We start from the raw sequence: 27,323 nt of genomic DNA, 5'->3' as shown, positions 1-27,323 counted from the left end.
TCACTGTGGTGAATATTCATAGAGCTCACATGAGTAGACCCATTGACATCAATTGCACTGCACATGGGTATGCATTGAACAACTGGGCTCTTTATGAATGGAAAGAATTAAAGAAATAAGCATTATGTCCTACATGATAAAAATAGATAGTGAGTACAATGGAACCTTGCTCCCTGATTAAAGCCTCTACATGCTACCACAATAGAAATAGTAAATAAATTGTAACTTGTGGAGCTGGTTGGGAAGTTACTTTCCCCCCCTTTTTTTTGTTTTTGCTGAAAACTTTTTGTCTTTTTTTTTGGTTTTAATCAAAAGACTACAAACTAAAATAATAATAATAATTTTAAAAAATCAGTTTTTGGCATATAAAAATCGAAACATTTTAGTTTAAAATGAAAAATGTCAGTTTTGTGGGTTTTTGATGAAAAATTGATTTTTTTTTCATGAAAATGTAAGTTTAGTTGAAAAACCATTTTTGGTCTAAATTGTTCTGGCAGAGCATGTTCGGTGAGCTCTCCTAGTTCTTTTGCATTTCCACTACCTTACTCTTATATTAAGCACTGGTCATACTTTGATCCCAATCACAACCTACTGCTTTTGCCTTTTAAATGATATAATAATTGCAGTGAAATGTTAACTAGATACAGGGCTCAACTGTCAACAGTACTGCCTATAGGACATATTATTGAAAGGGCTGACCTGATTTCCTTTCCACCCTCATTCTTTAACTGACTGTCTCCTTTATTTTTCTTAATCAAAAACTAGATATTAAAATTTGTCACATCAGGTTTGTGGTTTCCTTTCATATTTTCTATCAAAAGCAATAAAAGTTACAATTAGTGAGCTGGAAAGCTTTGTACAAAATTGGAGTTGAGAAAGTTAATAGAACACACTGAATGCGCTTGATGTACTTGAAAAAGCAATATGCAGTAATGACTGAGACCAGTCTTTTGTCTGTGGCAAGGAGAAGATTATTTGAAAGTGGCCTTGAATTGAAATATGGATTTGTAGTGAGAGGAGTACAAGTGCCCTTGTCGTGTCATTGCCTAGCAACATGAGATTTAAATACATTGCCTGAACTAATTTAAAAATCAAGAGGTAAAAATGTGCAATTGTGCTAATGCCGTATATAGACTAAATCCTACACTAAAAACCTTTATCTCTGGCAATATTTTGTTTAATCCTGTTGTATATTTTAGTGAAATCAGTGAAGTTAGAACAGTTCCTACTGGAAGTGCTGTACTTATTCATAGTTACTATATAAGCACCTATTTCCAGAGTTAGATTAAGAATGTTATCATAACAACTCCCTCTAGGCTGAAGCTTGCATGAAATGTTTTACTGCAAATGAAATTTTGTATGTTGTTAGTCCAGGACAGATCTTTTCAGTGCATCTCTTAGCAGTTTCTTCCTTTCTGAAAATGTCATATTGTCTCCACTTGAGCTGTAGATATATAATGAGTATGTGTCTGAGTCTATATGCGCCCTCTCATTCCTTATCTCTATGTATATATATAATAGAATATAGTGGAGCGTTTATATTAGACATTGTGACAGGGTCGGGCCAGATGGCTACAGGAGAGTGATTTGGGGTGGGGGTGGGGTTAAAGACTTTTATTGTGTAAACTGTATTGAAAGACATTAGTTCTCCTTCTCCTGCACAGTCTTGGTTCCATGCAGTCTACCAGTACGACGGGCAGCAATGAGACTGACCTTGCGACCAGCTGGAGCATCTCTCCTGATGGTTGAAGGCTTACCAATATGTTGATGGTTACCATCACCAAAGGGATGTTCTATAGGATTCATAGCCACACCACGGACATGTGGCCAGCAGTTTCGCTTTGCCTTGTATTTGTGATAGGCATGACCTGCCTTTAGGATAGGCTTGTCAATACGACCTCCACCAGCAACAATGCCACGAACAGCTCTGTTTGCAGAAGAGATCACCTTCTCAGAACCAGAAGGCAGCTTCACGCAGGTTTTCTTAGTTTCAAGATAGTGGGAGATAACTGTGGCATAGTTTCCAGAAGCACGGGCCAATTTGCCACCGTCACCAGGCTTTTCTTCAAGGCAACAGACAATGGAAGGCAGATATATTAGCCCCAGGTTAGGTAGGTCCCTTTTCCCTGGGTAAGGAACAGGGAAGGTTCCAGAACAATCAGGAACGTTCTGGAAACAATTAAGACAGGCTGCTTAGAACACCTGCAGCCAATCAAGAAACTGCTAGAATCAATGAAGGCAGGCTAATCAGGGCACCTGGGTTTAAAAAGGAGCTCACTTCAGTTTGTGGTGCGCGTGTGAGGAGCAGGGAGCAAGAGGCACTAGGAGCTGAGAGTGAGAAAGCATACTGTTGGAGGACTGAAGAGTACAAGCATTATCAGACACCAGGAGGAAGGTCCTATGGTGAGGATAAAGAAGGTGTTGGGACGAGGCCATGGGGAAGTAACCCAGGGAGTTGTAGCTGTCGCACAGCTGTTCCAGGAGGCACTCTAGACAGCTGCATTCCACAGGGCCCTGGGCTGGAACCCGGAGTAGAGGGCGGGCCCGGGTCCCCCCCAAACCTCCCAACTCCTGGTCAGACACAGGAGAAGTTGACCTGGACTGTGGGTTCACGAAAACGGCCAAACTGACGGCTGTCGTGAAAGTCCAAGGCGAGCAAATCTGCCAATAAGCGCAAGACTCATCAAGGTAGAGGAGGAACTTTGTCACAACATATATATTGTAATATAATCTCTCTCTCTCTCTGTATATATGTACATAAAACAATATATTTCATCAAAGCACTCTTATAAACTTTAACTAATTAAGCCTCACAACATCCTGGGAGGTAGGTAAATATTTATTATCCCCATTTTGTAGATAAGAAATCTGAGGGAATGACAGGCTGAAATGCATTTATGGGCAGAAGAGTGGCTCTGCAAAAATGGCACATCTTGCTCAATAGATTTGCTTGGTATCTATGTGTGTTTTGAGCCATAGCTACTTGCTTTAATGAGAAAATATTTTTCCCCTTTCTTTTTTGGGTAAGATTTTTCCAAAGCACTCAGCATTGGCCTAACTCTGTTTCCACTGAAGTTAATGGAAGTCCATTGACTTCAGTCGGAGCAATTACGTTAGCAGCAAACTCTTTGAATAATCCCACTCTTAAAATTTATCTTATTTCTGTCACCACTGCAAAATTATGGGAGAAGGAACAAGATTTTATTCTGGCTCATGTATCATGAACATACATGTCTAAATTCCATTTCCTGTTGGTAATATGCAAGCCGGGAAGAACACAACTTGACCAGGGTGAATTTGCAGGTCTGGTAGTTCACATTTTTTCATTAAATAGTCTCTTGCTGAGAAACAATACTATTCTTAGGAAGTTACTTTTAGGCTAGAAGGTAAACATGCTTTGTGACTTGCTAATGTCACACACAGGGAGAAAGTGGCAGAGCCATGAATACAACCCAGAACTCTTGACTACATGTCGTGTGCACGTCTCTAACCACTGCTTCCTGTGTTTCTGAAATGATCCTATCTTTAAAGAACTGTATTTACTTGCACACACTCTTTCTCTGTGTAAGATGCCTTAAAGGGTTCTAATTTTCAAAAGGGGTTGGGTGCCCACTTCCCACTTCTGAAAATCTTGGTCATAGTTTCTGTACACAGGAAATTGTATGTATCAATAGATTTTCATTACTGTGGTGTTTGTCTAAGCAAAAAGTGCAAATTTTCAATGCTTTTGTCAACTTTTGATGTGTTTCTGGGGTGTGGAAATGTTTGTATGATGCTGCAAATGCAAATAAGTATTTTACTGTATAAATTTATAATTCTCTTTGCCCTGTCTTCACCACAGTCACGGCTTGCATCAGTGCTTCATTTTCAGCTACTTTATAATTAAACTAAATTAGCGTCTGTGTTTTTAAATAAATAAATAATAATAAAAGCTTAAAGCAGTTCTGCTGTGCTAAAAGCTACAGTACTTTTTTTTTTAATTTCTTTACTGCTAATTTTGGGAAGAGGAGAGGTGAGGTTCTATTCCTGGTTCCCAGACAGACTGATGTGTGATCTTTAGGCAAGTCACTTAAGACTTTGTCCTGGAATGTGCTGTGTGTCACCTGGGTAGCACTCAGCACCTTCAGCTCTCCTCAGCACCTGACTGAATTGGGCCCATAGTCCCTCAGTGTCAGTTCTGTAATATGTAAAAGATTTAATGTTTGTAAAATTTATGTCACAGGGCTGTTGTTTGTAAAGTACTTTTGAGATCCTCAGCTATTGGCTTCTGATCCAAAGCTTGTTGAACTCAGTCTGTGAAACTACAACATAAAGGACACACTAGCCTTTGTTAACCTGATCTGGATTTGAACCAGCAAACTAGAGGAGAAAGGTTTCATATTATGGTATCAAGCTTTTGAGCCATCTAGTCCCTTGAAGGTGTATTCCTAAAGCTGCACGCACATTCTTCCACAGGAAAATAATTGTTAGTGCTGAGGTCAACTGCCCTAGCAGGCTAAAGTAAGAAAAAGCCTTTGGGCTTCCATGAGTCCTGCAGTAACTTCTTAGCCTTTGTCCTCGCTCTTTAATGGGGTGGCCTGAACTGATCTTAGAATCTGAGTCTACTGTATCCTACTGTCAAAGTAAATTACTAAACATAGTCACCCATCCCAGAAGGGACAGGAGCCGGGTCTGCAGTCAAAGAAAAGGATTGTTCTCCAACACTAACTGAGAGACACACTGAGGAGGAAAATCTACACTCCCCAAAGGGTACGGTGGGCTCTGAACAATGGGAGCAGGATGTAGGGAGCATGTGTTGGGCCCACAGGCACCGTCATCTTCCTTTCCCCAGGAGTGCTCAGCTCCTGCTTAACCCCAGACCACACCTCACTCCACCTCTTCCCCCAAGGCCCCACCCTGCCCCGCCTCTTCCAGCCCAGTTCCGGCCCCTCCCCTGAGCACACCCCATCCCCGCTCCTCCCCTTCCCCCTCAGCCCCTCCTGCATGCTGTGGAACAGCTAATCCGTGGCAGGTAGGAGGCGCTGCGGGGCGGAGGAGTTGATTGGTGGGGCCTCTGGTGGGTGGGAGGTGCTGAGGGAGGGAGAGGGGAGGAGCTGGCTGCAGGTGGATGCTAAGCACACTCTAATTTTTTTCCATGGGTGCTCCAGGGCTGGAGCACTCACGGAGTTGGCACCTATTGCTGGGCTGTCCTACCCTCATGAGCCTTCCTCCACCCCACTGCATGTGGATTTTTGGGGGCAGACTTTGGAGTAGAGCATTTCCTGTTGGGATCAATCATGACTATGTTACTTCCTCTGTTTCCATTTACTTTTCTATGCAGATGGGAGGTGTCTTTTGTAGCTAGGCCATTAAACCCATTTTATGTTTCAATTACTGACTCTTTCTCGTGTTGTTTCTAGATTCCTTTTGGAAAGGAGCATTAACTACATTGTTTGAATGAATAAAGGGACAGCATCTGGTTAAGTCTCACTAAATTCCTTGTGTTACTAATAACACCTGAAGTTATTAAAATTGTTAGAATAGTTATACTGCTTATTTACTTTTTGCCCTTTGATCATCTTGGAATGTGAAAATAGACTGGCTAGTTCTATTCTTATATCTACTAGTATCACTTTCTAGTTCTCATGTAGGGAACTGTTTAAATGTAAACAAATAAAAGTTGATTGAAATTTAAAACATAAGTCATAAACATATGGGGCTGGACTGAAACCCGGGAGCAAGGCAAAACCAGAGTGTCTCCCTCAGGGTCACATCTAGTCCCTTCTTTCCCTTTGATCGGGGGCAATCTATTGCTGGCACAGATTACTTCATCGTTTGTGCCAGCTCAGCTGTGCTTACCAGCGCATTGGAGGGGCAGAGCCAAGACTCCCACCTGATGGGTGGGGGAATAACAGTCCAGTGGTGGCCTACCCTACAGGCGCTGGAAATGCAGGGAGTCCACGCAGGGACTTAAAGGGGCTCCTTATACCTTATTACACTCCTGCAGGGGCATGTGGCAGGGCTTATAGTTTAACCTGTTGGTTTTAAAATTAGGCTTTTGAAACTCTTAAAAAATTAAATCCCTAAATTTTGGTAATAAATTACCTGATAATCTCCCTTTAAATACAAATTTTTAAAAAAATTAAACATCTTATTGGAAATCAGATGTTATTTTAAATGCCATGCCATTTGGTGGAAGATATATTCATTTTCCTTTAAAATAAACTGTTTAAGTGACCACAAGGATTTGGCAGGTGTACATTTTGCTGGCATGCACGGTAGAGTTGAATTGCATCATTTTGCAGTATACATTGTTACATCACTTTTACCTGGAATATTGGTCAATGTTTTTTTTCACAGGACCCTTTGGGTTCACTCCTTCCTGTGTATTTTAGAATTAGAAACCTCTGTTACACCAGTTTCATACTGCTTTAAATTCTTTGACTTCAGTGCAGTTGCACGGGCATAAAACTAGTGTAACGGGCTGGAGAATAGGGCCCTTAAAATCCAAATTGGATGTGTCATAATGGGGACAAAACATGGGGGATCTGCTTTTTCTCATCCCAAGAAAAAATACTACACAATTATTTTTGTGCAGCGAAGTGATGTGGACACATGCAGGAGGGCCTCTCTGTTGGAAACGGACTTTGAACACTTGCTCAGTAGGCCAGTGGTTGATGGCAATTCATGGAAATGACACAATCTATTTAGAGGAAAGTTGATAGCCTCACTGTTTCCAGATCCGTGCTCTGCTAGCCAATCTATAAGCTGCCTTCATTGCAGATTGCTGAGAAAGCAACTCTCCTGCTTGTAAGTGAGGCCCTATAATGGTGGCCACCAGGTGAGAGACTGAATTAAGAATACATAAAGGGAAAATAGAAGAGCAAAACCTGTTTTAATTAGAGTGAAATATAGCCTGTTCTTTTCCAAGTCTAGGCTTAATATAGAGAAAATGTATTAGCACAGGACTTGACTTGCTGACTTGAGTAAACTCAATATGTGATGGATGAAGTCATACATAATTAATTGTTCTTTGCTGCATTCTTCCCAAAGTAATGGTTCTTAGCATCCACACGTATGATAATTTATGTTTTCCCTAGTGCTCTAGGACAGCCAATTAAGGAAGTGGAGGTGGCACCTGTGTAGTGCAGTGTTAACATCTACGTTTTCCTATCATGTGGGTTGCAACTTTCCATCATTTTTTTTCTTTTCTCCTTTCTAGTGCCTAAAGCAGTATATGCAGCTGGCAATTCGAGAAGGCTGTGGTTCTCCCATCACTTGTCCAGACATGGTGTGCTTGAACCATGGGATCCTACAAGAAGCAGAGGTAGTGACACTTGTCTTCTGTCCTCTTTTTAGTTCCACCTTCATTTACATAATAAATACAATATTGTTCTGTTTCCTCCTCTTAATTACCTCTCACGAGTCTGTGACAGGAAGCCTGCCTGACCATAGGAACTAGAGACAAATAGATGTTTTTCTTTTCTGTCTTGAGAAAATGCTTACTTGGGATCCAGACAATTTCTGAATTACCCAGGCAGGTGATTTAACCAAAATATCCTGCATCCAGGAACCACTAAACATTCATTAGCAATGACTGTTGGAATGGCTTTGATATGGATACCTACGGTGGGTGAAATCCTGTCTCCACTGAAGTAAATGGCAAATCTCCCACTGGTTTAAGTGGGGTAAGGATTTAACCCAGTGTGTTTATATTGGGATGAAGCAGGAAAAATAAGGACAGTTTCTTGTGTGTCAGTCTTTCTATAAATTGTAAGGGAAAGCTGGGTGGGAGTTGGATTTGACAGATGAGAAGAGTGAGAGTCTCAAAACCCAAAACAGAGAACTTTCCAATAGATGAGACTTTGGGAGCCCTGAGACTGAACAAGGAGGTTACACTAGTGTGTGCACACACATACACACGTGTGTATACACCCACAAATATGTATAACACACATGCAGAGGAACATGCATATATACTTCTAAGGTTTGAGATAAAGAAACTGAGGTAGCATCCAATTCTCAGTTATATTACGTCCCCTTTATGCCATTTAGTCTGTGTAAAGTGGTCAGAAATAGCCCCTAGTCAAATGGCCTGCCTGGCTATTGTAGAAAGGATGTAAAATTCCTAGATGGCTCCACTCTCAATCCATGGCACAAGAGATGGGTCGCTAGTATGGCTGGAGTGTACTACACTGCAGCAATTCTCTGCTTCCCAGAGGCCATGAAAAACAGAGTGTCAGAGAGAGCAGCCCCAAGGCTGTTCTTGCTTACATGGCAAATACAGGGAGAATGTAGGGAGTGCAAAGGTGGCTAAAAGCATTAAATGACCTTTGCCCTCACTCCTTTTCTCTCATCCCCAAGTGCAGGAATGAAATAAATGAGACCCAAGCCCTGAATTTTCTTCCCCTGAATTGCACAAAAGCAAATACTTATTTGTTATCCTGTGGGCCTCCTACAGCCTGTATTCAAAGATGGCATAGCTGTGCTCACTATAACCCAGTTCAAACGTGGGCATTGCCAGCGGAATTCTGTTGTGAATCCCCCAGTGAATGTGACCTGTGAGTATCTTTGTTCAGAGTGTTTGCACTGTACAATAGCCAAGGTAGTGACCCCTGCATCCTAAGCTAAGCCATTTTAACAACTGTTTTAAATGTGGTTTATTTTGTAATGTAGACAAGGCATTAAAGTAAACTTCACTCTACCTGTGGTGAAATGTCATTCTCTAGTAAGCTGCTATTCTCGACCTCTTGGAATGCAGAAACTATAACTTAGTATGAGAATGGCTGTGGCACCCTTCCCCCGCACCAATTCAGAGTAAGCAAAGGAAGCAGAAGAGAAGGCTTGGGGCTATGGGGCAATACGAAGAAGACCTAATTCTATGACGGGGTAGGCAACCTATGGTATGTGTGCCAAAGGCGGTATGTGAGCTGATTTTCAGTGGTACTCACACTGCCCAGGTCCTGCCCACCAGTCCGGGGGGCTCTGCATTTTAATTTAATTTTAAATGAAGCTTCTTAAACATTTTAAAAACCTTATTTACTTTACATACAACAATAGTTTAGTTATATATTAAGGACTTATGGAAAGAGACCTTCTAAAAACGTTAAAATGTATTATTGGCATGCAAAACCTTAAATTAGAGTGAATAAATGAAGACTCGGCACACCACTTCTGAAAGGTTGCCAACCCCTGCTCTATGATATTGCTTCCCTGATGAGGGAGGTGTGGAGAGGAGCCTGCACCCGGTGGATGAAAGAAAAAGAGCTGTGCTCACTGCTGAGGAGTGAAGAAAAGACTCAGAGGGTATGGCTCTCCTATAACTCCTCCTCACTCCTGTAGGAAATGAGGATGAGCCAACCTCGTTGTGTGACTGCCCTCTCCTACTAGCAGACTGGAGATGGTATCCCAGGTCTGCTTTCCTCTCCTTTGAAAAGCCAGCATGTGCATATTGTAATAGGAGCATGTTGCAAGGCCCCAGGTCAGCAAAGCACTTAAGCACCTGGTTAAGTCCCAGTACATGCTTAAATTAAGCATGTGCTTAAGTACTTTGGTGAACTGGGGCCTGAGAACCACATCTGGGGTTCTTACAGCACATGGGCATATGATGGAGTTATCCTTCACCTTCCACAGCATCTCCTCTTCTCCTCCTTTACTCTGCATGGAAATAGGTGAGAAACTAGTGGGCATTCTCTCATCTTGGGAAGTAGGCAACCAGCCTTGAACAGAAAAGAATGTTTGCTTTAGTTGTATCAAAACACTTAACAAATGTTACAAAGAGTTGTACTCTATTAAGCTATGTTTGTGGAGCTGCAGAAATTCCAAAGACTTATTTCCCATTAGCTAATCAAGAGGCCACTCCAGGGCATGCATTAATGGCCATTAATGTATTCCTTGGGCGCTTTCTGGGGCTAAAGGCTGAGTGACTACACAGCCCAAGAAGTGCATTAATGACCCATGAATGAAAGAATGTTCTGAAACTCCCTATTGGCATTGCTACTAGAAAAATGAAACTTTTGCATTTTAAAAGTCTGTTAAAATGAAATGTTTTATGGGTTTCATTGAATATATCTTTTTACTATGAAAAATAGTTCACAACAGATAGCAGAAAATAGTAAAACCATTCTCCTGTTTTCTTTAGTGATCTAAAAAGTTATTTTGTAAAACGTGTCAGTTATATGTAGAACCTTTTATTTGTGTTTCTCTTTCTCGTCTACAGGACTGCACCACTTAACTTAAAAAAAATAAAAATAAAAAATAGTTAATTTGTGTAGCGGGGTGGCTACCCCGCTCCTAAAATAGAAGGGGGTTAAAAGCAGCCCTGGAGAGGGCTGTGGCTGGGGATGGCTGATTGGGGAAGCAGCCGCAGATGGGCCATGCCCCATCAGGCCCGAATAGGCCTGTATAAAAAGGCTGTGAGCCAGAGGCCTAAGGAGTCTCTCTCCAGGTTGGGAGAGAGCAGGGCCAGCCAGCCAGCCAGCCAGGGTACTGAGGGTGGTGCAGTGCTGGGGAAGGAACAGGCTGAGCGGGGGCACTCCAGGCTGGCAACTCCCCAGGCTGTAAGGCCTGGTCCAAGGCCCATAGAGGTACTTGGAGGCAGAGGAAGGCAACAGGTCCAAACCCCCTTGCCTATGATGAATGGCCTTTACACTGTAGTCTGCCCCAGGGAGCAGGAGCTTGGTGATGACTGGCAGTAGCCCAGGCTGAGGCAAGGTGGGGATAGTGGGTTGGGGGTTCCCCAGGAAAGGGAGACCCAGAGGAAGAGTGTGGGGGTACTGCCAGGGGGCAGAACCCCAGAGAAAGGGGCACCAGGGTCTGTGAGGGACACGGGGGCCAGAGTGTGTGGATCACTGGCCTGCAGAGGGTGCTCTGTGCTGGAAAGAGCTAATTCCCCAATGACCAGCAGGAGGCACTACAGGGGTGAGTCCGAACCTTTACAATTTGGATAGTATAGAATGTTTTTGTTCCAAACTGCATGCTATGTATTTAAATAGATGACAGTACAAGGGCATTGTACAAACAAGAATATTGAAGGTGTTTGGCATGGAAATATTAATCAAACATTATACATGATTCAATACAGGATCTAAAATGCAAGTTCCCATTTCAGGCAGAAAAATGATAACATTATAATATTCCACTTTGTGAATTCATGAGACAGTTGATCTCCAATTTTTGCCTATAAAGACTCAACTCTGATATAACTTCATTACGTGAGACCATGTGACTCAGTCGGCCACACCCTCTCTGCCATTTGGTGGAATAGACCTTCATATGATTTATTTCTCATTTGAGTATATGCTTCTTTAAAAGCACCAATAAAAGACAAATGAAAACAAACAATGTTTCAATTTTATTGAACACTTGAATAGACTTTGTCTAAACCAGGAAAAAGGATTTAAAACCAATCATGTTAGTGGAAATTTGAAACACCATTTAATACCTAATTTAAACACAAGTTTAACCTCACAATCCTTTAATCTGGTTTTAAACACGTTAAACTGTGTCTACACTAGAGGCCAAGTAAGATTTCTAGTTGTGTTAGCTAACAATGAACCCCTCTACCCCCCACCTTTTATTATATACAAGGTCACGGGGTGAATTTAGGACCCTTTCCAAAGCCAACTGAAAAACTGATGGGAGTCTTTCCATTGACTTCAGTGAGCGTTGACTGAAGCCCTGAATGCTCATGAAATGGAAGGACTCCATAAAACAAGATATAACTTGGCATAGTGCAGGCTAGTGTTATGAATGTGTCCCACACCCCTCTGTCAAGGTACTTTATCTTCTTGGTGTGCAGCATTTCTATTATTCCACTCCATAGCCTATTCTGTTTTTCAGTATAAATAAGATATCTGTTTTATATTTCAGTAGAACTCTCCAGGGTGTGTAACTATATTTTTAGATGCATTTACAGGCTTAATCTTTGTTCTGAGCTGCATTCTGAAGCCTACGCCCTGTTGTGTTTTGTTGCTTTCTATTCTGGCAAAAGCTAAATGTTGTATTCCAGTAAAGTGTTAAACAATGTTGCATTACTTGCTGCTCAAGGACTGTATATGTGCCATACTAGCTTAAAAAAAACAAATGAAAATAGGAACATGTCTTTTTTAAAGCACAGCTGAGCATTTCAGGTATGTTTGGGTAGAACGTACTGCTTGCTCCCAGCCTGAGGAAGGTGTTGGGAATTAGATGTAGGGTGAAATGGAGCTCATTGGGAGGAAATCAGGGAAGAGTAGCTTTCATACAGGAAAGAGATGTAGCCGAGAGGATTCGTTACAGATCTATCCCCACCCACCTTTGACCAAAAGCCTTATTTCTTCTCTGACACAGCATTCCCTATTGCCCCAAATCTGGAAATTCACCTAATAATCCTCAGTATTAACGGCTTTCCAAAGGGTTGACGTCAATATAAGGTTTACAGCTAATTGATATGCTGACAAAAATGTTCAAATTTCCAAGAGAATGATTTTTATTCATTCCAGCCTAAGTGGCATGGGAAGTATGCAGTTTATAGAAATTATAGCAAGCACTGTTTTGCTGATGGGCTAGGGATACTAAATCCAAAATGGATCGGAAGTGAATCATTTTTCAAGATAAATAGTGTTGTGTGAATTGTTACTCTGGATGAATACTTAAAAAGATTGTTCAAAGTTTTGCCTGTAGTTTATCACCCAAGAAGGCCATCGGCAGCCTGGAAGTACAGGCCATGGAATCCAAAGGATAATCCTGATGGCTATTTAAGTATGTTGTCATAGTATAGTCAGCAAGTAGGACACTTGCAATTTGAAATGTTACTTTTAGGCAGCTTGCTCTCTGCTCTCATTGGTATAACGATGGTTGTGGTAGTGGTGGTGGAACTGGTGCTCTGGAAAAAACAACTTTAATTTTATTATCCAAATAACCAATTTTTGCCATGACATAAAATATATAAATTTTTGGCCATATTTTGTCATAAGGTATGTTGTAGGTAGATCTGTGCTGGAACAGGAATTTTTATCCATGAAAAATGTCGAGACATTTGAGTTTTTTTTGTTTTTTGATTTGGAAACTTGAATTTTTCTGCAAAACAAAATTCTAAAGTATTTTTGTTTTGGGTTGCTTGGAACATTCTGATTTAATAAAACGGGAATATTTCATTCTGACTTTCTAAAAAACTTTGAAATGAAAAGTCATTTCAAAATAAAAAATTGATGTTTAGTTTTGACTTTAACTGCTTTTAAAGGCTTTTTTTTTTTTTTTTCCCCTAAATGAAATTTCATGTAAATCAACAGTCTCTCAAGTTCTGATTTCGATGAAATGGCACTTTCTGACAGAATAGAATAATGTTCTGTTGGAAAATTTTCTACCAGCTCTAGTCCTAGGTCAAATCCGGGGTATTGTGTTAAATCAACAGTTGCCTTTTCATATATGTATGCTTTTAAAATGGCTACACTACGAGCAATATTTGATGAAGGAAGGGTCTGTTTCAAGATAAAAAGCATTTTAAAAAGCAAACCAGTTATCTTCTCAAACAAGACGTTTTATTCTTTAAGAACCAATTTTGAATTGGATTCATAGGTGTTAGAGACGGAAAGGACCTAGTATGTTATCCAGTTCTTCTCTCTGCTGATGCAGAATTGTCCCATACCGGATGGCCTTGACTATGCTGGGGATTTGCCCTGAAATACACCAGTGAGTGACTGAGCTGCATTAGTGCACAACCTCCAGTGTAGACATAAGCCACAGTTTGCATTTGTGCAGTTGATGGTGCTGATCACTGATCACTGCTTGCACTGATGACCAGAATCAGAGCAAATCCCCAGTGCAGGCAAGACCTATATTTTCTAGTGCAGGAGCTCTCCAACTAGAGTGTCAGAGGGACTGTCCCTCTTCTCTCCCAGCCCTGCTGCCTTCTCTTCCATTTGTCCTCATGTAGCATTCCTCTGCCAACTACAGCAATCACTTATGTTGAAAAGTAATATTAGGAAAGTACTTATGGTATCATTAGCTGTCTTTTTTAATGCAGTTTAGCAGCTGAAACAAGGAGGAGAGCCAGCATCATATGACCAGCTTGCTCTGCACAGACTGCCAGCGAGTGGTCAACTGGCCACAAGTAGTCCACAGCCTACAGTACACAGCCTCTCTGTTCATGATTTGTCTGTTACTTCTGATTCCTATATAGCATGAAGTGTGTAGCACTTGGTATCTGTAGGCCTCATGTATATATGATTTAGATCTGTAAGTGTCCTGTTTTCATTCTAGGCATAAATATAAATCTGGCCTGACTCTCCTCTCTCTCTCTAGTTTTGCACCACAGTCACTCCATTGATTTCAGTAGAGTTACTTCTGATTTACATGATTGACACCAGTATAACTGAGAGCTGACTCAGGCCCATCATCTTTCTTGTAAAGAGATGCAGGGATGGTCTGAATGATTTTTTTTTTTTAACATTGGCCCAAATCTTTAAAGTTCTTACTGATTGTATATCCGTTCTTATTTGGGCAAAAATCCAATTAGCATGCATTTAAAAAAGGTTAATTATTTTCTTTCTTTTTAATTTGAAAACTGGTTGGTCATTCACTAGAAGTGAAGTGTAAGAAGGTAGAGATCCACTGCCATCAGATCTTTGTTTTCCAGCATCCAAATTATTTTATTTTCCTCTTTGTCATCCACTGGTGCTTTCAATAAATGTGAAGGGAGCAAGTAAGCAAGTCCTATTTGAAATGAGCGAGCTCCTTAACGGTGAAGATAAATATTTTATGATGAAACTAGTGAACACTGTATCTGGTGGCGGGAGGAGTGAGGTTAGCCTCCGACACTGAGGGGGCTGAAACCTCTCTCTGCCCATGAAAACCAAACCCAAGCTACGCTGTTTGGTCTTGACTTATCAAAGTGTCTCCTGTTGCTGTGGTGTCAATAACGTTCTGCCATAAATGCAAGGCCATACAATTTGTGCTTTTAAATATTTAAGGTGTGGGATTTTTAGGTGAATTTTCTGTAGAAGTGAAGTCTGCAGGCTGGAAGGCTATGAGGAATGATTTTGAACTTTTCTCATATACAAAAGTATATGTGTAAGGGGACTTGTAGCGGAGTGGACACCCGCTCAGGCCCAGAGGGGTTTAAGATAGCCCTGGGAGAGGGCTGGGGCAGGGGAAGAGCTCGGCTGATTGGCAGAGCATCCACAGCTGGGGGCCACGCCCCAAAAGACCCAGTGGGCCTTATAAAAGCCAGGGAAGCCAGGAGCAGAAGAGTGGTTTTTTTTTTTGTTGTTTTTTGTTTTCCTCTGTCTCTGTCTGGAGGGACCTGGCTGCAGAGACCTGAATAGAGGACCTAGTTTGGAGCAGGGCTGGGGAAAGACCAAGGGAGCTGTGGAGCTCTGGCCTAGGAAAGCCCCAGGCTGCAGACCTGGGAAGGCCAATTAGGTGCAGGGGCAGCCATGGGTAGGCAGAGGCAGCAGGTCCAAACCCAACCTTGCCAGCGATGAGTGACTCATACTGCAGCCTGCCCCAGGGCATGGGGGCTAGCTGGTGACTGGCAGGAGCCTACAACTGAGGTGAGGTAGGGATAGTGGGGGGGGCTCCCCTGAGGGGAGACCCAGAACTGTGGGGTACTGCCAGGGGGCAGCACCCAGCAAAAGGGATACGGGAGCCAGCAGCAGCAAGGCGAGACACCGGCCTGAAGAGTTTCAGAGTAACAGCCGTGTAAGTCTGTATTCTCAAAAAGAAAAGGAGTACTTGTGGCACCTTAGAGACTAACCAATTTATTTGAGCATAAGCTTCCGTGAGCTACAGCTCACTTCATCGGATGCATACTGTGGAAAGTGTAGAAGATCTTTTATACACACAAAGCATGAAAAAATACCTCCCCCCACCCCACTCTCCTGCTGGCAATAGCTTATCTAAAGTGATCACTCTCCTTACAATGTGTATGATAATCAAGGTGGGCCATTTCCAGCACAAATCCAGGGTTTAACAAGAACGTCTTGGGGGGGTTAGGTTACCTTGCATAACGCTAATTCCCTGAGACGACCAGCATGAGGGGCCGCCGGTGAGTCTGCGCCCAGTTACAGGACTGTTGCCCCCTTACTAACATTCAGTGGGGGTGTTTTGGTTGGCTAGCTCCCAGTACTAAAAGGGGAAGGGTCGATGGGAAATCAGGACCCTGAGACTGACAGTCCCCAGGAACACTGGGGAGAGGCCAATGGTCCAGGTCAGCCTGAATGACAGGACGGGCAGGCTAATCAGGGAGTCAGGAGGCCAGGAAGGTCCCATCCTCCCTGTGAGCTGGAATTGCCTGGGTCAGAGTGGGACCGAGCTAAGGTGAGAGCAGGGGACCGAGCTGAGCTGGGGAGCAGAGCCATACCAGATCCAGAGGGGCCAGAAAAGCAGCCTAGGAAGCAGGTCAGAGTTAGGAGCAGAGTCACAGAAACAGCCCAGGGAGAGCAGACCCTGTGCTGGGAGCAGAGCTGCAGCCACAGACCCAGGTGTGGTGAGCAAGGGGGGACCCTGGGCAAAGGGCCCAGCGCAGAAAGACACCCGCAGCCAAGGGTCCTTGCAGGCCAGACTGGGAGGGGGATCTTAATCCAACAGGGGGCTGACACTGGGAAGAAGGGTCCCACCACCCAAAGCCTGGAGGTGTGTGGCCACCACCAGAGCAAGTGTCCAACACGCAGCATCCCTGCAGCACAGCCAGGGCCTGAGAAGGAGGCCTGGGACCTACAAGGAACAGACTGTGAACTGCCCTGACATTCCAGAGACACTCTTTGTAATGTTCCCTGCCACAGAGCGGGGTGATGTTTTCCTTTAATCTTTCCCATTTTTTCTTCCTTTTTAAAATTAATTGTTGATTAAACAACTTGTATTTGCTTTAAATTGTATGTAGTGATCAGTGGGTCAGGGAAGTGCCCAGTGCGGAGAGTACCCTGGAGTGGGGACACCCTAGCCCCTATCCTAGGTGACCACAGTAGGTTTTGGGGTTGAGCCCCCCAGGAATCCTGGGCCCAGCCTTGTTGGGGTTGCGAGGACTCTGCCAGGCAGGAGAGTGGAAGGGGAGCCCTCAAGGACAGGGAGGCCTCTGGGTAAAGGAACTGGGAGCGAGGACTCGGATCCTTTCGCTAGCCCACTTCACCGGTGTAATGCAGAAGCCAGGAAAGTTTCCCCCACAATAGCTGGACCATTCTCCCGCTTACATATGCTGCCTCCAGGCATGGATTTAGGGGTTTTGGCAGAGGAGGTTACTGGCTGGTGCAGCTCCCTGTGGTAGCCTGGTTCACGGTGTTTGTGGTGGTCTCACTTATTCAAACATCCATTTTACTAGAACATCATCTGTTGTGAGGAACCTCCCTCTCTATGGGCAAGATTATGGCATGGTCCACATGGCTGCTCAGGGACATAAATGGATGTAAGATCCATTCCCCTCTGTGACCTCCCTGAGTCTCCATTGCAAGCATGAGGATTTAAGCAGCGGCTGTGTGTCCAGTACGCTCCCTCTCTGGTGCATCTCTTGGGGGAGTAGATGGAGCTTTTTGGCTCTGCCGCCTCCAATGTGCTGGCCACTGGAGTAGTGGGTGGGCAAGTGGAGGAGGGCACAAGAAAGGACTAATTCCTAGCTGCTTCCATGTGCTACCCTGTACTGAGGGCTGTAAATAAATGGACAGTCTAGCCTTGTCTGCATTGAAGCTCATTCCTTTCACCCTCCTTTCTTTGTTTCTTTGCCTCAGGGACCTACAGTGTCTCCCAGTTATTGTAACCTTTATAGAACTCATTAAGAATCCTATTGTTGGCCACTGTGCAAGGGCGTCACTGGGCGTTCTGAGTTACAGCATCTCCATATGTTTACTGGGATTTCCTATAAATCTTTCTGCTTTGTGAGAAAGGCGCTATCCCAACTACGGTTATATTTTTTTATAACAATATTGTATAAGTGCCTAATGTGTACAAAATCTAAAACTTATTTAAAAGCCAAAACGTATGATAAATCGCAAATGTAATGCCTGACAGCTTTTCAGAGGAGAAGAGCATTTGTCCTCTTGTTATCCATGTACATTTTCACTAGACCTTTAACATAATTAAAAACAGCTCTGAAATATTTCCTTTGGCATTTGTCAACCAGCCTCCTTAAATTGGACAATTTCTTAGCCTGGAACAAGCTTTGGTATTTTCCTTTCTGTCACATAACTGCTCTCCTTCCTTTGTCACTTTTTAATCAAACTTGGTACAGCTTTGATTCAGAACCCTGATTCCCAATGGCTTTGGAAGCTCTGGGTGTGTGGATATAGTGGATGGGATTATTGGGAGAGTGGGGGGTAGAAATGTAACAGACGTGTAAGGGAGCCGTTAAAAGTCAGCCTGAAAAAATGCCAGGATAGGAGGAGACAAACATTTAACCTCACAATGATCCCATCCAATGCTTGTCATCTTTGCTTTATTAAATGTAACTGAGATTAAAAACGTCTTGTGTCAGGGATGTGCCACTTTTATTTCCCTATGAAGTGCCAAGGGCTGAATAAATAATTACAATTTCATCACTCTTTTTAATTCACAGCACTAGCAGCTATTAAGGTGTCATATACACAAGCAATGATGATATTTTTTAAAAGAATCTATTTGGGTGTTTCTTAAAGGCACCTGGAAATCTGGGGAAATTGTGGGATAGATCCTTGGTCCTATTTTTGCCAGCTTTGTGGTGCAAAGGAGCCAGAAATTTGGTGGGTCTGTCTGAGTGAGGATTTCCATGGAATGGGGAATTAGCTGTATGCCACCCACTTTCCAGGCCAGTCCTGCAATCCCCAGTTGCTAGAAAGGCCCATTGAACTAGTCAGCTGGATGTAATTAAGTTATCTGAAGGGCTGGAGTGGGACTCACCAGCCCCAGGGGCAGGGTGTCATAAAGTAGACATAAAGACATCCTTGCTACTTCCCTGCTCGTTAAATGTATCTTAGTCACAGCTGAGGCTCTAGCCCTGTTTACATAACCAATAGGTTTATGTTTTTGTTTGCAAAGTAAAGAGTGAATTTTTCTTATGTATGGAAATTTCCAATGGTCAATATGCAGAAACTTTTTTTATTTTATACTTCTGTATCACATTTCATTTAAATGCACTGAGTCTCACAAGACTCCTGAGAAAATGTTATCTCCATTTTAAAGATGGCAAAACTGGTAGAGGTTACATGAGTTGCCCCAGATCTGAATGAGCCAGTAACAGCTGGGGATGGAACTCAGGCTTTCTGACTCCTTAACCCATAATGTAGCTACAAGATTTCTCTTCCCCTTTTATAACATAGGGCATGAGTCAAACCCATTGAAACCAATAGGATCAGGCCCACATTGCAATTTTTCTCTGAATTTACTCTAAAGAAATTTCTTGTACTTTATATTTTCTACAGGATGAACCTTTTAACTATAGTATCTGTTAAAGTTTTAACACATTTTCTTCTCAGAGTTAGGATTTTTTTTCAAAAGAGCAAATATTTATGTATTAAATGGAAGGAGTAAAGTCTACAATGAACTTTGGCCTATTGTGCACTTCACTGTATATTCATTAACTTTAAGTGGAGCTATTAAAACAGCTTTTTTTTTGTTTGGTTTTGTTTGTGTTTTTTGTTCAGAGGTTCTTGTGAACAGGGGGCAGCTGGCCTTTAAGACTAGTAGGGATAATCCCCTCAAATATTGCCATCCCTACCAGCCACCCTGTAGATATTGAGTTGTGTAGCTGATGCAATACCGTCTGCTGGGACTCCTGGTGGAGCTAATACTGCTCCAGTCCCTGGAATAAGCAGAACCCTCCCTGCGTTGCCACTGGTGTCTTCTGGACGTGCAATCCTGGAAATCCCTGCAGCATATAGACTGCAGACAGCACAAAACCAGGATTACAGGCTTGTATGGGGCTATTTCCTGTTAACTCCATAGAGGCAGAATATGGGGCTCCCTGAATACATTCCCTGAAGTCATCACCTGTCCCGGTTACCTCCGCTCCTAATTCTCCAGCACCAGCAATTTATGACTCTAGTGGTGTTAGATATCAGAGATGAGGGGGAAGGGTTAGCCATGGTTCTTTAGCTCAGGCTGTAGCAGTTCATGTCTTTCCTATCTTCCCAGGGTGTATTGAGGACAAATATAGTAAAAGACTGCGAGCTGCTCAGATACTGTGACAACAGGGGTCATATTAGTACCTAAGATCTGAAGGATTCTAAGCCTAGAGATGGGTTTTCAAAGTCCTGAAGAGTTTATGCAGTGATGAGCTGCCAAAATCTTAACAACGGGTTCCCTCCACACCCTATGTGGGGGTCGTTGCCCACCCCCGCCCCCCGGGACTCCTGCCCCATCCACCCCCCTCCCCTGTCCCCTGACTGCCCCCAGAACCAGGCAGGAGGGTCTCGTGGGCCACCGTAGTGGGTGCCCACCCCACCCCTAAGAGCCAGTGGCACCTGCCGGGGGGCGAGGTGGGGAGTCCTGGTGGTGCTTACCTGGGGCAGCTCCCAGGAAGCATCCGGCAGGTCCCTCTGGCTCCTAGGGGCCGGGGAGCGTAGCTGAGGGGGAGCGGCATCTCCCCCACTGATCACATCAAAAGTGGCGCCTTAGGCGCCGACTCCCTGGGTGCAGAGCACCCACGGGGAAAATTTGGTGGGTGCAGAGCACCCACCAGCAGCTCCCTGCCCGGCCCTAGCTCACCTCCGCTCCGCCTCCTCCCCTGAACGCACTACCCCGCTCTGCTTCTCCGCGCCCCCCACCGGCTTCCCACAAATCAGCTGTTCGGCGGGAAGCCGGGGAGGACTGAGAAGCAGGTCATGGCTTCCCGCTCAGGCCGAGGGTGGCGGAGGTGAGCTGGGGCAGGGAGCAGTTCCCCTGCGCATTCCCCCGCCCCGGGTTACCTGCTGTGGCGCGTGCAGCCCTCCTCGCGCCCCCCCCCCCAGCCCGAGCTCACCTCTGCTCTGCCTCCCTGGGCCTGAGCAGGAAGCTGCCGCTTGCTTCTCAGCCCCCGGCTTCCCGCATGAACAGCTGATTCGTGGGAAGCCTGGGGGGCAGAGAAGCAGAGCAGGGCGGTGTGTTCAGGGGAGGAGGCGGAGGTGAGCTGGGGCCGGCGGTGGGGCGGGGAGTTGCTGGTGGGTGGTCTGCACCCACCAAATTTTCCCCTTGGGTATTCCAGGGCTGGAACACACGTGGAGTCGGTGCCTAAGGCGTCACTTTTGGCCAGTTAAATTTAGAAGCCCTTTTAGAACCAGTTGTCCCTCGCGGAACAACCGGTTCTAAAAGGGCTTCTAAATTTAACAACCGGTTCTAGCGAAGCAGTGCGAACCGGCTCCAGCTCACCACTGGGTTTATGTGTACAGGGGTGTGCTAGTAGGGGTTCTGAGCTGAGAAGTGATGGGAGGGAGAGATTTCAGAGCTGAGGGAGGTAGTTCTGAGCCATGGAGAGGTTAGATGGAAGGCTCTGTTTGTGGGTGCATATATTTAAACAGTCAGCTCTCATCTTTGATTTAACTCTGCTCCTGCTGAAATCAGTGGTAAAATTCTCATTGATTTCAACAGAAGCAGCGTAAGGCCAATGTTGAATGCATTTGAAAATCCCAACCTCAATTAAAATCGCACACTCTAGCACTGAGGATTTTTTGACAAATAGTTTCTTGAGTAGTAAAGGGCATGCTTAGGAATCACCAATTAATGCATTAGTGATGCCACACATTTTAAAATACAGTAGCTGTCAGAGCCTGAATGACTAGAAAGCAGCAGCTGGACTAACTCTTACTTTCTCCAAACTCTGTTCAGATTTCAAGGCAACCAGGAGGAATATGGACAATGCTGAAACTGCACCTTTCTTTTTTCACTCTTTGGCTTCATTCTTTACTGAAATTCCTCAGCTCCTTTTTTTTTTTTAAGTTCGATTGCTGTTGTGTTTCTAAGAATGTTTCAAACTAATTTTTAATGAACAGATGAAAAATGTCTTGAAGCTCATATTACCCTAGAGAGCTGTCAGAGGAAAGAGGTTTGTCCCTTGAAAAGACAGTGTATAGTAATTTCTGTTCAATCTCTGAACTAGAAAGAAAAAATATTTTGAACCTTAAGACTGTGACTGATTCAGCTAAGAATGTGTCCTGTAAAAACTTGCTAATGTTTCTAAGTCTGACATAAAATCCTTTGATTTCCTCAGTTATAAATCTTTTAAGCATCTTTAAAACACTTAAATCCTGATGTCAGTGGCATTATTTTTTGTATAACATGGGTTAGATCAAATAAGTGATCCAAACATCTGCCTTTGAAATGCAACTTTATATTCCAGACTGATTTAATTTTTGTACCTTGAGTAAAATGAGTTATGTACAAATGAACACATTCTTTGCTCCTTCCCAGTGGCAAAAACAATCCAAATTACAAGCAGGATAACTTGTATTGTATTTTTGTCTGTATTCTAATACTTTTCATACTAGTGCAACAGAGGGCAAGGCAACCAAGAGTTTGTTACTGCTTCAGTGAGTACGGGAGAGGGCTAAATTCTGGGGGTGTAATGCTGTAGGGCCTCATGTGAAGTGCAGAGAGCCCTCAACTCCCTCTGAAACTGTTCATTTGTATCAGTGGGAGTTGAGGCACCTCAGAAAACAGGTCCTAATTTAACATGAAAATTAAGGAAGGTGGGTTTATTCTCAGGAGAAAAGAGAAGAGACTGAGGTGGACTAATACCGTTTTTCAGAATGATGGAAGAGTATTTACAGTGATGGATAAATATAGGTGATGGGTTCAAAATCTAAGATCCAAAGGGCCATATCCTCAGCTGGTATAAATCAATGTAACTTCGTTGACTCAAATGAACCATGCTGACTTGCACCAGATGAGGCTCTGGCTGATAATCTTAAAAAAATTAGGGTGACTGAATGTCTTTCTAGGGTAGATAATGGAGGATACAGCCCTTCACCACCTCTACGTCACCAGTTCAAATCCAGCCATGGTTGGTAGTGACTCAGACATGACAGCTAACATCTATGTGGTTGCCTATATGAAATGAGTTGGTAATTTCAGTCCAGTTCACAGTGGACAAGGGTGCACATCACAAAATCCAGCAACACTGTCATCAATCTTAGCCAAAATGACAACGAAGGGAGACTAAACTCCACTCTCAGTACTCTAGAGGTGACTCCTGTCACCAAGATTGAAGGACACTGGCAGAGGGAAGCTTTCATTGTTGTACTTCTGTACATAAATAATACAGGGTTGGCAATCTATCACCTTTCATTAATAATAAATCCACATGAAATACATGGGGAAGATAGAAGTAAATAAAGCACCCAGGAAGAACTATTTCTTGTGAAGGATAATAAACATAGGGACTAAGTTACTGGAATGTGTGACCTGAAATACAGGTGGTCTGGAATTACCTAGACTTGCATCTGGAGAAGGAAGGGATTGAGGAGAATGGGGGGGAGGGGGAAACTAGTAAAGGAAGGTTGGTTGAGATGAGACCCAAAAGAGCAGACATATGGGGCTGGCTGGCTTTTTTTCTTTTCCTAACATTTCTTCTATTCTTATGTTTCATTTCAGATTGCCTGTTTGGTACCTGTTGATCAGTTTCAGTTATACCAGCGACTGAAATTTGAAAGAGGTGTGAACCATTTATTTTATATTTATCCTACCATGGCTTAAAATATGGGGTGACGGGGTTCTACTGATTACTAGAAGGCACTCTCCCCTAGGGAGGGGAAAGGCCTTCCTTTTAACATAACTTAACTACAAAGAGTCGGCTGGGTTCTATTCCTACTCAAGTCAGTAACAAAACTCCCATCGACATAAACAGGAGCAGGACCAACAGGGCAATTTTTTAAATTAAATTTATTAGCGAAAATATTCAAACTTGTGTGCCTGAGATTAGATACCTGTCCTGCAGAATCCCCCATACTGGGTCCTTGGGAGAGCTGCAGTGAGGGGGCATCCATGATAGAATGGATGTAGCTGTGCTGCAAGGGACCAGGTGGCATTTGCACTAGGTTAGGATGCCAGGGGCTGGCGTTGGTATGGAGGCATGGAGTGTCCAAGTGGATGTCCTTGGCCTTCCATGATCCTAGAGGATCTGCAATGCTTGGGTTTTTCCATGTGAGCAAACCCAGTTTGCATGATAGGACAATAAAGGGAAGGTGGGGAGACCTCTGCAATGGAACCCTCACCAAGATTTTCTCCCCTGGTTTTTACCATGGGAGGGGATCTGGCTCATTATTGACTATAGCAGAGATCCCCAAACTGTGAGGCACACCTCTCTAGTGGGGTTCCAAGGAACATTTGGGAGACATGGGTGGGTCCTGGGCAAGTCCCCATGGGACTGCCACCCTGCTCTGCTCCTGGCCGTGGCCGTCAGCCCCGTATCCGGGGCCCCAGCTTCTGGCCTCAGCCCCCAGCCTTGGCTCCACTCCCACCCCCAGCTGTGGCCCCATCCTCAGCTCCCTTAACCCTGTCTGTATCCCCCCTCACTCCTGGAGCGACAACCCCACTCCTGGCCCCAGCTTGGGAGGGGCAGATATGGGTAAGGAGGGGCGCGAGGTAAAAAGTTTGGGGACCACTGGACTACAGCTTTTGTCATAAAGAAGCCGATGACATTAAGAACATAAGAATGACATATGGGTGAGACCCGTGGTCCATCTAGCCTAGTATCCTGTCTTCCAACAGTGGTCAGTGCCAGGTGCCCCAGAGAGAATGGACAGAACCAGGGCAATTGTCAAGTGATCCATCCCCTGTCATCCAGTCCCAGCTTCTGGCAATTGGAGGTGTAGAGACACCTGGAGCTGGGGGTTAATAGCCACTATCCTCCATGGTTTCTTGAACGCTGTTATACTTTTGGCCTTCACAACATCCCCTGGCAATGAGCTCTGCAGGCTGATGGTGCATTGTGTGAAGAAGTACTTCCTTATGTTTGTGTTAAACCTGCTGCCTATTAATTTTCATTGGATGACCCCTGGTTTTTGTGTTTAATGAAGGGGCAAATAATACATCCCTGTTCGCTTTCTCTATACCATAATTTTATAGACCACTATAATATCCCCTCTCAGTCATCTCTTTTCTAAACTGAACAGTTCCAGCCTTTTTAATCTTTCTGTACAGAAGCTGTTCTATACCCCCAAATCATTTTGTTGCCCTTCTCTGTACCTTTTCCAATTCTAATCTTTGTTTTGAGATGGGACGACCAGATCTGCTGCAGTATTCAAGTTGTGGGTATACCACAGATTTATGTAATGGCATTATTTTATTATCTATCCTTTTCCTAATGGCTCCAAACATTGTTAGCTTTTTTGACTGCCGCACATTGGGCAGTTTTCAGAGGACTATTCACAATGACTCCAAGATCTTTCTTGAGTCGTAACAGCTAATTTAGACCCCATCATTTTGTGTATATATAGTCGAGATTATAGTCTCAAATGTGTATGACTTTGCACTGATCAACATTGAATTTCATCTGCCATGATGTTGCCTAGTCATCCAGTTTAGTGAGATCTCTTTGTAACTCTTAGCAGTCAGCTTTGGACGTAACTATATTGAGTAATTTTTGTATCATCTACAAACTTTGCCACATCCCTGTTACCCCCCCCCTTTTTTTTTTTTCAGATAATTTATGAATATGTTGAACAGCACTGGTCCCAGTGCAGATCCCTGGGGGCACTGCTATTTTCCCCTCTCCATTCTGAAAATGGACTATTTATTTCCACCCTTTGTTTCCTATCTTTTAGACAGTTACTGATCCAAGAACCCTCCTTCTTATCCCATGACAGCTTACTTTGGTTAAGAGCCTTTGGTGAGGGACCTTGTCAAAGTCTTTCTGAAAGTCCAAGTATGCTATATTGACTCTGTCACCCTTGTCCACACGCTTGTTGACCCCGCCCCTCTCAAAAAATTCTAATAGATTGGTGAGGCATGATTTCCCTTTGCAAAAGCAGCGTTGGCTCTTTCCCACATATTGAGTTTATCAGCATGTCTGGTAATTGCAGCCTTTTCCAGAGGAGCACAACCTTCCAGTAATCTTTCTGGTTTTAACCTGCTCTGACTGCATATCTATTAGCTCCCCCTGGAAAGTCTAGATAATAGCGCTTGCACTTTCATGCTTAAATGCAAATGTCCTTCACACTTGCTTTAATTTTATTATAATTTCTTTACTCCTTTAGATACAGGAAAGAACAAAGTTATCACAAGGTATAAACATGCAATGGCTGTAAAGTTAATACACAATCCTGTAATTCAGCATAGTCAAATAAAATATGTAGATTTTTCATAGGCAAACAATATCAAAGCTTCATGTAATGTGTTTTCCAACAGAATGCTGTAATAGAGCAGCGTCTGTGCTACATGCCACTACAAAAAGTAAAACCAAGAATTCGGTCAACTGCAGATTGCAAAATGTGTGGCAGGTTGTGATCATAGTTTCCATGGTTTGGGCTACAGTCACAAAGGGGACTTAGGTGCTGCGAGGCTCAGCATTGCAGTACCTTACTTTTAGCTCCTCTGCCAGCCAAAGGAATAAACAAACCTTGAATTAGGCTCCCTATACAATGAATGAGAACCTAAGAATGGGATCCACAAAAGCTAGTACACTAGGTGGAGAGCCACCAAAGCCTAGCCAAGAGCAAGTATTGAGGAGAGGGGTGTGTCCTAAGTTCTGCCCCTCAAAGGAAGTTTGGCACCTATCTCTGCTTGGGATTCACAGCTGGCAACTACTGTCCTGGAGTCAAGTGCCTAGGCTGTCTATGCAAGAAAGGCAGAAGTGCATGCCTAACTCCGCATAAAACAGCCAGAGGCAGAGATGAATGGGGGAGAAGGGAGGGCAGATGGGGTTGTGATTTATGCCTTCCATTTAGCACAGAGGTTTTCAGTCTGAAAACCGTTGCCTCCTGCCAGGAGCCAGCAGATTGGAAGCTGGTGGGAGCCAGGCTCTCTGTACTGTGGGAGCCGGGGTGCTGGCTGGCTGCCCGGCAGCCCTCCCTGCCCTGCTTCCTGAGCCATGCATGACCAGGCGCTCCTTAGGCAGGGCAGATGGCAGAGCTCCGAGCTGCACCCCTGAGGTGCTCTTGCCTCTCCCCTGAAGGAGCCCAGCAGTGGCTGGTGATGCCCCCAGAGCTGGCCCCTGTCCATGGAGCCCAGCTGCCATGAGATGCTCCTCGAGGCGCTTGCTTGCAGTTGCCCTTGCACTCCTGGCTCTGTTGCTGCTCCTCAGCCCAGAGGTGATGCATGATGAGGTCACATGCCCTCCAGAACCTTTAACTTGTGCCCCGCCCTCCCATGCTCAAGAGTTGTGTCATCTCTGGCCAGAAGAGAAATACTTCACTTATAACCTTTAGCTCACTGGTTAGGGAACTCACCTAGGATGCAGGAGGTCTTGGTTCAATTCCTCCCCCTGCATG

General features: G+C 44.0%; 2 protein-coding genes across 3 annotated transcripts in view; one reads left to right on the top strand and one right to left on the bottom strand.

Moving 5' to 3' along the window:
* Window positions 1-27,323, top strand: part of RNF144B (ring finger protein 144B) — an 80,653-nt gene that overhangs the window by 31,699 nt on the left and 21,631 nt on the right. For both annotated transcript variants that reach the window (XM_007054892.4, XM_043540060.1), the window contains exons 3-4: window positions 7,202-7,306; window positions 23,488-23,548. In XM_007054892.4, the coding sequence (XP_007054954.1) occupies window positions 7,202-7,306; window positions 23,488-23,548 (166 nt within the window). The remainder of the gene's footprint in view (window positions 1-7,201; window positions 7,307-23,487; window positions 23,549-27,323) is intronic.
* Window positions 1,605-2,100, bottom strand: LOC102932347 (60S ribosomal protein L8-like; the record flags this gene model as incomplete). The annotated part of the gene is made up of 1 exon (XM_037892066.2): window positions 1,605-2,100. A coding segment is annotated over one exon (459 nt), but the record flags the coding sequence as incomplete, so codon positions are not given.

The sequence above is a fragment of the Chelonia mydas genome, chromosome 2 (assembly GCF_015237465.2).
Source record: "Chelonia mydas isolate rCheMyd1 chromosome 2, rCheMyd1.pri.v2, whole genome shotgun sequence".
Classification (NCBI taxonomy): domain Eukaryota; kingdom Metazoa; phylum Chordata; order Testudines; family Cheloniidae; genus Chelonia; species Chelonia mydas.
This window is presented reverse-complemented; position numbering and strand designations above follow the sequence as displayed.